The 12996-nt window shown below is 39.6% G+C and overlaps 1 protein-coding gene across 3 annotated transcripts in view; it reads left to right on the top strand.

Moving 5' to 3' along the window:
• zbtb24 (zinc finger and BTB domain containing 24) overlaps nucleotides 1-9532 on the top strand; it is a 21681-nt gene extending 12149 nt beyond the window's left edge. For all 3 annotated transcript variants that reach the window (XM_061924489.1, XM_061924488.1, XM_061924487.1), the window contains exons 3-7: nucleotides 2014-2181; nucleotides 2252-2335; nucleotides 2404-2487; nucleotides 8449-8530; nucleotides 8741-9532. In XM_061924489.1, coding sequence (XP_061780473.1) covers nucleotides 2014-2181; nucleotides 2252-2335; nucleotides 2404-2487; nucleotides 8449-8530; nucleotides 8741-9386 — 1064 coding nt within the window. In that variant the 3' untranslated portion in view covers nucleotides 9387-9532. The remainder of the gene's footprint in view (nucleotides 1-2013; nucleotides 2182-2251; nucleotides 2336-2403; nucleotides 2488-8448; nucleotides 8531-8740) is intronic.
• Nucleotides 9533-12996: the final 3464 nt, after the last annotated feature.

The raw sequence follows: 12996 nt of genomic DNA on the forward strand, positions 1-12996 counted from the left end.
AGTCTTTTTTTTTTTAAAGCGAAAGAGGTAATTTCAACAGGTACAGCATCCTATGTCATATCTACATGTAATAAGATTTGTAACAAGGCAAACCGTTTGTAAATTGGTCGAAAATCGAGCAAGTTATGGTAATTTAATTAGTACATGTACCATTGACATCAATGTAATGATTGAGGCTAGATGTCCGAGGTAAGATGGCTACAACGTTGCTACACTGGAGAATGATTGGTCATATGAAAAATGCTCAGAGCCAATCAGAAAGGAGGGGCCGTCTAAGCCAGTGACGTGCAGTCACTAGAGGCAGGTGAGGCCCCGCCTCACCTGCCATCATGGAAAGAAAAAAAATGTAAAAAGAAAAAAAAAATTTAAATTGTTATATGTATCCAGTGATTATACTATAAAGTTATTTTCCATTTAACTTCACCAGTTTTAGATTATTTTTATTCAATATCGCTGAATTTTCACATTTGCCGTTCAAATACTGAGAAGAGACGGTGCGGTGAACAGCAGCCAGTTGAGGCACGTCACTCAGTGCCTCAACATGGATTGCGCAATGACTCGGCTAACTGCTGGCCTGCTGTGCAGTGAGACTGTATTGCTATATGAATTATATTATACATTTCCATAGTTTAGTTAGCTGAGGTATATAATGTACAGTGTATTTTGTCAACAACTGTATGTTTGTAACGTATTTCTTTCTTGTGCTGAGCGATCATAAAACGGCTGCAAAAGACGCACTGGCTGAGGCTCGCCTCCTGCACCCCCGCCGTAGAATTGTTATATCAACTAAAGCCCACACTTAAACTTTCCACGTGCAAGATTGAATCTATTTAAAAAAATTATTTCATAAGAAGCCAAAAAGTGCAAAAACAATAATGTTGGTGTTGAAGGAGTTGTGAATGACTGCAAGGACACAACATTAGGTACACCTGCAGACTGCAGGTGTACCTAATTCACAACTCCTCCAATACGAACATTATTGTTTTTGCACTTTTTGGCTTCTTATTAAATAACTTTTGTAACCTATTTTCATGGGCTTTCTTCTTTGTGATGTTAAGTTCCTGTTATGCGCTGTTATACAGTATATGCCTTGAGCTCTTATTTTGAAGGCGCTAAGAGCGGAAGTGATGTCACGTTGCGGAGGTTTTTGAAAGAAGGTAAATAAAGTGGTCCTCGTGTAAACTGGAGCCTCCGTGTTTGTTATTTTGTAGTTTCATACAGTATAGGCCACATTTATAAACCCTCGGTTACACTTTTTTAAATAGATTCAATCTTGCACGTGGAAAGTTTCAGTGAGGGCTTTAGTTGTGGACTTAATTTCTAAGTAAAGGTAAGACCATAATAACGTTTTTTTTATTAAATGTGCTTTTTTGTGTGCTACAGTTTGTATGTGTAAAGTTAAAGTTAAGTTAAAGTACCAATGATTGTCACACACACACTAGGTGTAATGAAATGTGTCCTCTGCATTTGACCTATCCCCTTGATCACCCCCTGGGAGGTGAGGGGAGCAGTGGGCAGCAGCGGCGCCGCGCCCGGGAATAATTTTTGGTGATTTAACCCCTAATTCCAAGCCTTGATGCTGAGTGCCAAGCAGGGAAGAATGCTGGTATGAGCTTTTAAACATAACCCGTTAACTGCTGCCAATCAAATGGTGAATAAGATACTCTTTAGGGTTCATATGTTTGTAAATCTGACTGTGATGAAGTCAGTGCCTCACCAGCCATCAACCTCACCGCACGTCACTGGTCTAAGTGCCAAAAAGAAACATGACAGCGCGAGGAGAGATGCCAGGAGTACACAGAGAGCGCACAGACCGAAATGTTTATATTACTTTTACTGCATATTAACATGGGCTCCAAATATCGGTTCATCAGCCTCCTCGACTATTAATGATCAATCTTGGTATCGGCCCTGAAAAAAACATATCGGTCGATCTCTAATGTTAGCTTAGGCAACACTTTCACCCTGAAGAGTGTAGGTAAGTGATGTCATCGTTTCTGTGACGGCCTGCAGGTGAGAAACCCTTCGTGTGCCAGGTGTGCGGGGCGGCGTTCACCCAGAAGCACACGCTGCTGGTCCACCTGCACAAGCACACCGGAGAGACGCCGTTTGTGTGCAGCGTGTGCTCCAAAGCCCTCGCCACCAAACACAGCCTGCAGGAGCACATGAACCTCCACCAAGGCAAACGTCTCCACATTATCCTTTTTTTGTCCTCGTTAGACGTCCCTGAATGTTGTGTGTCGTCTTGTAGAAAACAAATCCTTCTGCTGTGACAAGTGTGGGAAAAGCTTCACTCAGCAGAGGCAGCTAAAAAGTCACTACAGAGTCCACACGGGTAAGTTTTCTTCTGTCCTATTGCTGCTGAACGACTCTAACTCTTAGTCCTTTTCCTACGTTTTCTAGGCAAGTCCCTTTCAGAGTGTGCTCAGTGTCACCGCAAGTTTTTGGACACGGCTCAGCTCAAAAAGCACCTGCGCACTCACACGGGTGAGTCATATCGTGGCGAGACCCCCCCGCTGCTCGTCGAGAAGAGCGATACACGATTCCAGTTAATTGTCCATGAAGACCAGACTAGTTTAGTTTAAAAATTTTTGAAAAAGGGTTGCAAATACTTGCTAAATAGTAAAACATTTGCTCAGATTGCGACACTCATTAAGATAAACTACACAGGGCTGGGCAATATGACTTAAAAACCGTGTTTTACACCGGTCAATGTTGAAAATGATTGGTATTGGACCTAACGAAAATAAGGAGCAAGTCCCTTTCAGAGTGTGCTCAGTGTCACCGCAAGTTTTTGGACACGGCTCAGCTCAAAAAGCACCTGCGCACTCACACAGGTGAGTCATATCGCGGCGAGATCCCCGCTGCTCGTCGAGAAGAGCGATACACGATTCCAGTTAATTGTCCATGAAGACCAGACTAGTTTAGTTTAACATTTTTTGAAAAAGGGTTGCAAATACTTGCTAAATAGTAAAACAGTTGCTCAGATTGCGACACTCATTAAGATAAACTACACAGGGCTGGGCAATATGACTTAAAAACCGTGTTTTACACCGGTCAATGTTGAAAATGATTGGTATTGGACCTAACGAAAATAAGGAGCAAGTCCCTTTCAGAGTGTGCTCAGTGTCACTGCAAGTTTTTGGACACGGCTCAGCTCAAAAAGCACCTGCGCACTCACACAGGTGAGTCATATCGCGGCGAGACCCCCCCGCTGCTCGTCGAGAAGAGCGATACACGATTCCAGTTAATTGTCCATGAAGACCAGACTAGTTTAGTTTAAAATTTTTTGGAAAAGGGTTGCAAATACTTGCTAAATAGTAAAACATTTGCTCAGATTGCGACACTCATTAAGATAAACTACACAGGGCTGGGCAATATGACTTAAAAACCGTGTTTTACACCGATCAATGTTGAAAATGATTGGTATTGGACCTAACGAAAATAAGGAGCAAGTCCCTTTCAGAGTGTGCTCAGTGTCACCGCAAGTTTTTGGACACGGCTCAGCTCAAAAAGCACCTGCGCACTCACACAGGTGAGTCATATCGCGGCGAGACCCCCCCGCTGCTCGTCGAGAAGAGCGATACACGATTCCAGTTAATTGTCCATGAAGACCAGACTAGTTTAGTTTAACATTTTTTGGAAAAGGGTTGCAAATACTTGCTAAATAGTAAAACATTTGCTCAGATTGCGACACTCATTAAGATAAACTACACAGGGCTGGGCAATATGACTTAAAAACCGTGTTTTACACCGGTCAATGTTGAAAATGATTGGTATTGGACCTAACGAAAATAAGGAGCAAGTCCCTTTCAGAGTGTGCTCAGTGTCACCGCAAGTTTTTGGACACGGCTCAGCTCAAAAAGCACCTGCGCACTCACACAGGTGAGTCATATCGCGGCGAGACCCCCCGCTGCTCGTCGAGAAGAGCGATACACGATTTCAGTTAATTGTCCATGAAGACCAGACTAGTTTAGTTTAAAAATTTTTGAAAAAGGGTTGCAAATACTTGCTAAATAGTAAAACATTTGCTCAGATTGCGACACTCATTAAGATAAACTACACAGGGCTGGGCGATATGACTTAAAAACCGTGTTTTACACCGGTCAATGTTGAAAATGATTGGTATTGGACCTAACGAAAATAAGGAGCAAGTACCTTTCAGAGTGTGCTCAGTGTCACCGCAAGTTTTTGGACACGGCTCAGCTCAAAAAGCACCTGCGCACTCACACAGGTGAGTCATATCGCGGCGAGATCCCCCGCTGCTCGTCGAGAAGAGCGATACACGATTCCAGTTAATTGTCCATGAAGACCAGACTAGTTTAAAATTTTTTGAAAAAGTGTTGCAAATACTTGCTAAATAGTAAAACATTTGCTCAGATTGCGACACTCATTAAGATAAACTACACAGGGCTGGGCAATATGACTTAAAAACCGTGTTTTACACCGGTCAATGTTGAAAATGATTGGTATTGGACCTAACGAAAATAAGGAGCAAGTCCCTTTCAGAGTGTGCTCAGTGTCACCGCAAGTTTTTGGACACGGCTCAGCTCAAAAAGCACCTGCGCACTCACACAGGTGAGTCATATCGCGGCGAGATCCCCGCTGCTCGTCGAGAAGAGCGATACACGATTCCAGTTAATTGTCCATGAAGACCAGACTAGTTTAGTTTTAAAATTTTTGAAAAAGGGTTGCAAATACTTGCTAAATAGTAAAACATTTGCTCAGATTGCAACACTCACTAAGATGAACTACACAGGGCTGGGCGATATCACTGAAAACCGTGAAAATGATTGGTATTGGACCTAACGAAAATAAGGAGCAGGAGCAAAATACAGTACAGCCAAAAGTTTGGACACACCTTCTCATTCAATGTGTTTTCTTTATGTCCATGACTATTTACATTGTAGATTGTCACATCAAAACTATGAATAAACACATGTGGAGTTATGTACTTCACAAAAAAAGATGAAATAACTGAAAGCATGTTTTATATTCTAGTTTCTTCAAAATAGCCACCCTTTGCTCGGATTACTGAAGCTCATGATGTGCATACAGTCAAAAGAGCTGGTGTGTAACAAGTACAATACTTAGTGTACGAACACCTTGTAGGATACAACAAAAGACAAGATTTAATGGCAAAGACTATTTCCTGACTACAGCAACACATCTAGGACAAACTGAAATGAATGCAAATGATACTCAAAAGTTTAAGAAGAAAAATTATAATAACCAGGCAGTACAGTTCATCAGCTCACTGTTTATGAAAATATATATTTTATTATTAAACAATTTACCTTTTGTTACCACATAAACACACTCACAATACCGGTATCGATTCCCCAGGTACCAGGGAGTTGGTACCGTATCGGTTCAATTGATCTCAAATTCCTGCCACCTTTAGGACCGGAGTGGAACAGTATTATATATATATATATATATATATATATATATATATATATATATATAAAATTAAAAAATATGACTAAAGTTAATAAGGTCATAGAAAACGGGGCATTTTTCTACCGGTAGACAGCGTTTAAGATTGAGTGTTTCGCTGCTAAATTAATGATACATTTAAACTGGATATGGACTTTAAATATGTATCTAAAATAGGTGTTAAATTGGTTAGGTATTTATGTATTTGCATATTGGGTTTTCTGCTGCATTAATCTATTGTTTCTGGGGTTAAATGTATTTTAGATATATCTTGGTGCATTTATGTTGAGACAATTTATTTAAAATCTGTTTTAACTTAAAGGGAAAAGATTAGTCCATTTTTTTTGCACTTGTTTAATGGTTAAGGATTTGATAGCCTAATTAATAATTGTAAATTATGGGATTGATAATTGATTTTTTTTTTTTCACAGCATGTTAATCTTGTGGTGTTTTGTCCTTAAAGGTTTTTCACCTAAAAAGACTACTAAAGACTGCTAAAAAGACTACTAAAGACTGCTAAAAAGACTGCTAAAGACTGATAAAAAGACTACTAAAGACTGCTAAAAAATACTGCTAAAAAGACTACTAAAGACTGCTAAAAAGACTACTAAAGACTGCTAAAAAGACTACTAATGACTGCTAAAAAGACTACTAAAGACTGCTAAAAAGACTGCTAAAAAGACTACTAAAGACTGCTAAAAAGACTGCTAAAAAGACTACTAAAGACTGCTAAAAAGACTACTAAAAAAGACTGCTAAAAAGACTACTAAAGAGACTACTAAAGACTGCTAAAAAGACTACTAAAGACTGCTAAAAAGACTACTAAAGACTGCTAAAAAGACTGCTAAAAAGACTACTAAAAAGACTACTAAAGACTGCTAAAAAGACTGCTTAAAAGACTGCTAAAAAGACTGCTAAAAAAGACTACTAAAGACTGCTAAAAAGACTACTAAAAAAGACTGCTAAAAAGACTATTAAAGAGACTATTAAAGAGACTACTAAAGACTGCTAAAAAGACTACTAAAGACTGCTAAAAAGACTGCTAAAAAGACTGCTAAAGACTGCTAAAAAGACTACTTAAAAGACTGCTAAAGACTGCTAAAAAGACTGCTAAAAAGACTGCTAAAAAGACTGCTAAAGACTGCTAAAAAGACTGCTAAAGACTGCTAAAGACTGCTAAAAAGACTGCTAAAAAGACTACTAAAGACTGCTAAAAAGACTGCTAAAAAGACTACTAAAGAGACTACTAAAGACTGCTAAAAAGACTACTAAAGACTGCTAAAAAGACTACTAAAGACTGCTAAAAAGACTACTAAAGACTGCTAAAAAGACTACTAAAGACTGCTAAAAAGACTAATAAAGACTGTTAAAAAGACTAATAAAGACTGCTAAAAAGACTGCTAAAAGACTGCTAAAAGACTACTAAAGTCTGCTAAAGTCTGCTAAAGACTGCTAAAGACTGCTAAAGACTGCTAAAGACTGCTAAAAAGACTACTAAAGACTGCTAAAAAGACTACTAAAGACTGCTAAAAAGACTACTAAAAAGACTGCTAAAGACTGCTAAAAAGACTACTAGAGACTGCTAAAAAGACTACTAAAGACTGCTAAAAAGACTGCTAAAAAGACTATTAAAGACTACTAAAAAGACTACTAAAGACTGCTAAAAAGACTACTAAAGATTGCTAAAAAGACTACTAAAAAGACTACTAAAAAGACTGCTAAAAAGACTACTAAAAAGACTGCTAAAGACTGCTAAAAAGACTACTAGAGACTACTAAAAAGACTACTAAAGACTGTTACAAAGACTGCTACAAAGACTACTAAAGACTGCTAAAAAGACTACTAAAGACTGCTAAAAAGACTACTAAAGACTGCTAAAAAGACTGCTAAAAAGACTGCTAAAAAGACTACTAAAAAGACTACTGAAAAGACTACTAAAAAGACTACTAAAGACTGTTACAAAGTCTGCTACAAAGACTACTAAAGACTGCTAAAAAGACTACTAAAGACTGCTAAAGAGACCATTAAAGACTACTAAAAAGACTGCTAAAGACTGCTAAAAAGACTACTAGAGACTGCTAAAAAGACTACTAAAGACTGCTAAAAAGACTGCTAAAAAGACTATTAAAGACTACTAAAAAGACTACTAAAGACTGCTAAAAAGACTACTAAAGACTGCTAAAAAGACTACTAAAAAGACTACTAAAAAGACTGCTAAAAAGACTACTAAAAAGACTGCTAAAGACTGCTAAAAAGACTACTAGAGACTGCTAAAAAGACTACTAAAAAGACTACTAAAGACTGTTACAAAGACTGCTACAAAGACTACTAAAGACTGCTAAAAAGACTACTAAAGACTGCTAAAAAGACTACTAAAGACTGCTAAAAAGACTGCTAAAAAGACTGCTAAAAAGACTACTAAAAAGACTACTGAAAAGACTACTAAAAAGACTACTAAAGACTGTTACAAAGTCTGCTACAAAGACTACTAAAGACTGCTAAAAAGACTACTAAAGACTGCTAAAGAGACCATTAAAGACTACTAAAAAGACTGCTAAAGACTGCTAAAAAGACTACTAAGACTGCTAAAAAGACTGCTATAAAGACTGCTAAAAAGACTACTAAAGACTGCTAAAAGACTATTAAAGACTACTAAAAAGACTGCTAAAAAGACTACTAAAGACTGCTATAAAGACTGCTAAAAAGACTACTAAAGACTGCTAAAAAGACTACTATAGACTGCTAAAAAGACTACAAAATACTGCTAAAAAGACTGCTAAAAAGATTAAAAAGAAAAAAAAGAAGCTGTTTCTTCGTTTGGCGAAACTGTTGCAAACTAAAAGGAAAGAAATAACAACAGTCTGGTCTTTGGAGTGAAATCCAGAAGCCACATTCAGCATTGGTGCATCCTTTCAAGTGTGGGATAATGAAAGCAAAAGACTTGACAATTACAGTATTTCACCTTGTTTTGGTTTCTACTAAAATGGTTAACGAGAGTCGTCCCGGCAGGTGAGAAGCCTTTCACCTGCGAGATCTGCGGCAAGTGTTTTTCTGTCAAGAGCACTTTGCAGACGCACATCAGAATACACAGGTGAGTACGACACACTTTGCCATCAGCACAGTTATCACAACCAGCTCATTTTTAAATGACCCACTAAAAAACAACATTTCATTATCAAACAAGCATGGTCTCCTTGTGGATCAAATGAGTCTCCTTCCAAGTACATACTAGAGACCTTGTCTTCAGTTCTTCATGTTATGTGATGTGTTCATGCCATATTTAGCCCATTTTGCTCCGCAGAGGCGAAAAGCCGTACAGCTGCAGCGTGTGCGACAAGTCCTTCTCGGACGCCAGCGCCAGGCGCCGCCACGTGGCCTCGCACTCGGGGAAGAAGCCCTTCACCTGCTCCGAGTGCGGCCTCTCCTTCACACGTCTGGACAACCTGAAAACGCACGTCAACTCGCACGACAAGGAGAGGCGGGAGGCCTCGCCGCAAGAAGAGCGAGGAGGCGGCTCGCAGGTCCAGAAGCACCATCTCACGCCGGGCTCGGGGCAGGAGATCCAGCTGATGGTGACGGAGGACAACGCAGACTTTGCCCAGGGGATCGGCATCATCACCTCGGAGGAGTCGTCGGCCCAGTCGGGGAACAGGACGAGCACGCAGGCGGGTCCGTCGGCGCACGTCATCACGCTGAGCAAAGAGGCCATGGAGCACCTGCGGACGCCGCACCTGCTCCGCCTGGCGCAAGGGCCAGTCCGGCAGCAGCAGGGGGCGCCGCCGCCGCCGCACGCTCAGGCCATCCACGTCAGCAACCAGGCCGGCCAGCCCATCTCTATCAGCCAGACCAGCGAGCACATCCCCAGCCACAACATCCACGGACACACCTTCCAGATACAAGCCGGGACCGTCTCCTGCCTCTACACCCCCGCCAGACCGCTGAGCTGACACTAGCGACACCACCCTCACCTGGCAGATCCAACACCTGGTAAATGTTCACTTACTTTTTCCTACACTACATCTCACAGCACTTCTCATGGTAGATACAACAACGTTTAAATAAAGTTGATGCAACATAATGCTGTTTTATTTTAATACTAACATTATTTTAATACTAACATTATTTTAATACTAACATTATTTTAATACTAACATTATTTTAATACTAACGTTATTTTAATACTAACATTATTTTAATACTAATGTTATTTTAATACTAACATTATTTTAATACTATCATTATTTTAATACTAACATTATTTTAATACTATCATTATTTTAATACTAACATTATTTTAATACTAACGTTATTTTAATACTAACATTATTTCAATACTAACATTATTGTGTGAATGCTTTGGAGGATTCACACATCTGGTTTTTTACACCAAAATTCATCTATTTATTCTTCTTATTCAACTTATTCTTCTTCTGCAGATTTTGACGCGCTCTACCTTCCACATTTTTCGCCCGATTCAAAGCGTTTCAACTTCAAACTGTTCAGCCTTTTCGGGGAATTGCGGGGTTTCCCTTGACAAATTCCCAGAATTTCAGATTTTCCAGGACATTTTTCCTATTCAAAATGAATTGGCCGTTTTTCAAACTTCCACCATTTCCACATTTTTCACCCGATTCAAAGCGTTCCAACTTCAAACTGTTCAGCCTTTTCGGGGAATCGTTAGCTTTTCCTTGACAAATTCCAAAAATTCCCAGATTTCCCTGAATTTCAGATTTTCTAGGACATTTTTCCTATTCAAAATTAATTGGCCGTTTTTCAAAGTTCCACCATTTCCACATTTTTCACCCGATTCAAAGCGTTCCAACTTCCAACTGTTCAACCTCTTCGGGGAATTGCAGGCTTTCCCTTGACAAATTCCAAAAAGTCCCAGATTTCCCTGAATTTTAGGTTTTCCAGGACATTTTTCCCATTCAAAATGAATTGGCCATTTTTCAAACTTCCACCATTTCCACATTTTTTACCCGATTTCAAAGCGTTCCAACTTCAAACTGTTCAGCCTATTCTGGGAATCGCGGGCTTTCCCTTGACAAATTCCCCAAAGTCCCAGATTTCCCTGAATTTCAGGTTTTCCAGGACATTTTTCCCATTCAAAATGAATTGGCCATTTTTCAAACTTCCACCATTTCCACATTTTTCGCCCGATTCAAAGCGTTCCAACTTCAAACTGTTCAGCCTTTTCGGGGAATCGTTAGCTTTTCCTTGACAAATTCCAAAAATTCCAAGATTTCCCTGAATTTCAGATTTTCCAGGACATTTTTCCCATTTAAAATGAATTGGCCATTTTTCAAACTTCCACCATTTCCAAATTTTTTACCCGATTCAAAGCGTTCCAACTTCAAACTGTTCAGCCTTTCCGGGGAATCGCAGGCTTTCCCTTAACAAATTCCAAAAATTCCCAGATTTCCCTGAATTTCAGGTTTTCCAGGACATTTTTCCCATTCAAAATGAATTGGCCATTTTTCAAACTTCAACCATTTCCACATTTTTCACCCGATTCAAAGCGTTCCAACTTCCAACTGTTCAACCTCTTCGGGGAATTGCGGGTTTTCCCTTGACAAATTCCAAAAATTCCCAGATTTCCCTGAATTTCAGGTTTTACAGGACATTTTTCCCATTCAAAATGAATTGGCCATTTTTCAAAGTTCCACCAGTTCCACATTTTTCACCCGATTCAAAGCGTTCCAACTTCCAACTGTTCAACCTCTTCGGGGAATTGCGGGCTTTCCCTTGACAAATTCCAAAAATTCCCAGATTTCCCTGAATTTCAGGTTTTCCAGGACATTTTTCCCATTCAAAATGAATTGGCCATTTTTCAAACTTCCACCATTTCCACATTTTTTACCCGATTCAAAGCGTTCCAACTTCAAACTGTTCAGCCTTTTCGGGGAATCGCGGGCTTTCCCTTGACAAATTCCAAAAATTCCCAGATTTCCCAGAATTTCAAGTTTTCCGGGACATTTTTCCCATTCAAAATGAATTGGCCATTTTTCAAACTTCCACCATTTCCACATTTTTTACCCAATTCAAAGCGTTCCAACTTCAAACTGTTCAGCCTCTTCGGGGAATTGCGGGCTTTCCCTTGACAAATTCCAAAAATTCCCAGATTTCCCAGAATTTCAGGTTTTCCAGGACTTTTTTCCCATTCAAAATGAATTGGCCGTTTTTCAAAGTTCCACCATTTCCACATTTTTCACCCGATTCAAAGCGTTCCAACTTCCAACTGTTCAACCTCTTCGGGGAATTGCAGGCGTTCCCTTGACAAATTCCAAAAAGTCCCAGATTTCCCTGAATTTCAGGTTTTCCGGGACATTTTTCCTATTCAAAATGAATTGGCCGTTTTTCAAAGTTCCACCATTTCCACATTTTTCGCCCGATTCAAAGCGTTCCATCTTCAAACTGTTCAGCCTCTTCGGGAAATCGCAGGCTTTCCCTTGACAAATTCCAAAAATTCCCAGATTTCCCTGAATTTCATGTTTTCCAGGACATTTTTCCCATTCAAAATGAATTGGCCATTTTTCAAACTTCAACCATTTCCACATTTTTCACCCGATTCAAAGCGTTCCAACTTCCAACTGTTCAGCCTCTTCGGGGAATCGCGGGCTTTCCCTTGACAAATTCCAAAAATTCCCAGATTTCCCAGAATTTCAGGTTTTCCGGGACATTTTTCCTATTCAAAATGAATTGACCGTTTTTCAAAGTTCCACCATTTCCACATTTTTCACCCGATTCAAAGCGTTCCAACTTCAAACTGTTCAGCCTCTTTGGGGAATTGCGAGCTTTCCCTTGACAAATTCCAAAAATTCCCAGATTTCCCTGAATTTCAAGTTTTCCAGGACATTTTTCCCATTCAAAATGAATTGGCCATTTTTCAAACTTCAACCATTTCTACATTTTTCACCCGATTCAAAGCGTTCCAACTTCCAACTGTTCAACCTCTTCGAGGAATTGCGGGCTTTTCATTGACAAATTCCAAAAATTCACAGATTTCCCTGAATTTCAGGTTTTCCAGGACATTTTTCCCATTCAAAATGAATTGGCCATTTTTCAAACTTCCACCATTTCCACATTTTTCACCCGATTCAAAGCGTTCCAACTTCAAACTGTTCAGCCTTTTCGGGGAATTGCAGGCTTTCCCTTGACAAATTCCAAAAATTCCCAGATTTCCCTGAATTTCAGGTTTTCCAGGACATTTTTCCCATTCAAAATGAATTGGTCGTTTTTCAAAGTTCCACCATTTCCACATTTTTCACCTGATTCAAAGCGTTCCAACTTCCAACTGTTCAACCTCTTCGGGGAATCGCAGGCTTTCCCTTCTTGACAAATTCCAAAAATTCCCAGATTTCCCAGAATTTCAGGTTTTCCGGGACATTTTTCCTATTCAAAATGAATTGGCCGTTTTTCAAAGTTCCACCATTTCCACATTTTTCACCCGATTCAAAGCGTTCCAACTTCCAACTGTTCAACCTCTTCGGGGAATTGCGGGCTTTCCCTTGACAAATTCCAAAAATTCACAGATTTCCCTGAATTTCAGATTTCCCA

Source organism: Nerophis lumbriciformis, linkage group LG29 (assembly GCF_033978685.3).
Source record: "Nerophis lumbriciformis linkage group LG29, RoL_Nlum_v2.1, whole genome shotgun sequence".
Taxonomy (NCBI): Eukaryota; Metazoa; Chordata; class Actinopteri; order Syngnathiformes; family Syngnathidae; genus Nerophis; species Nerophis lumbriciformis.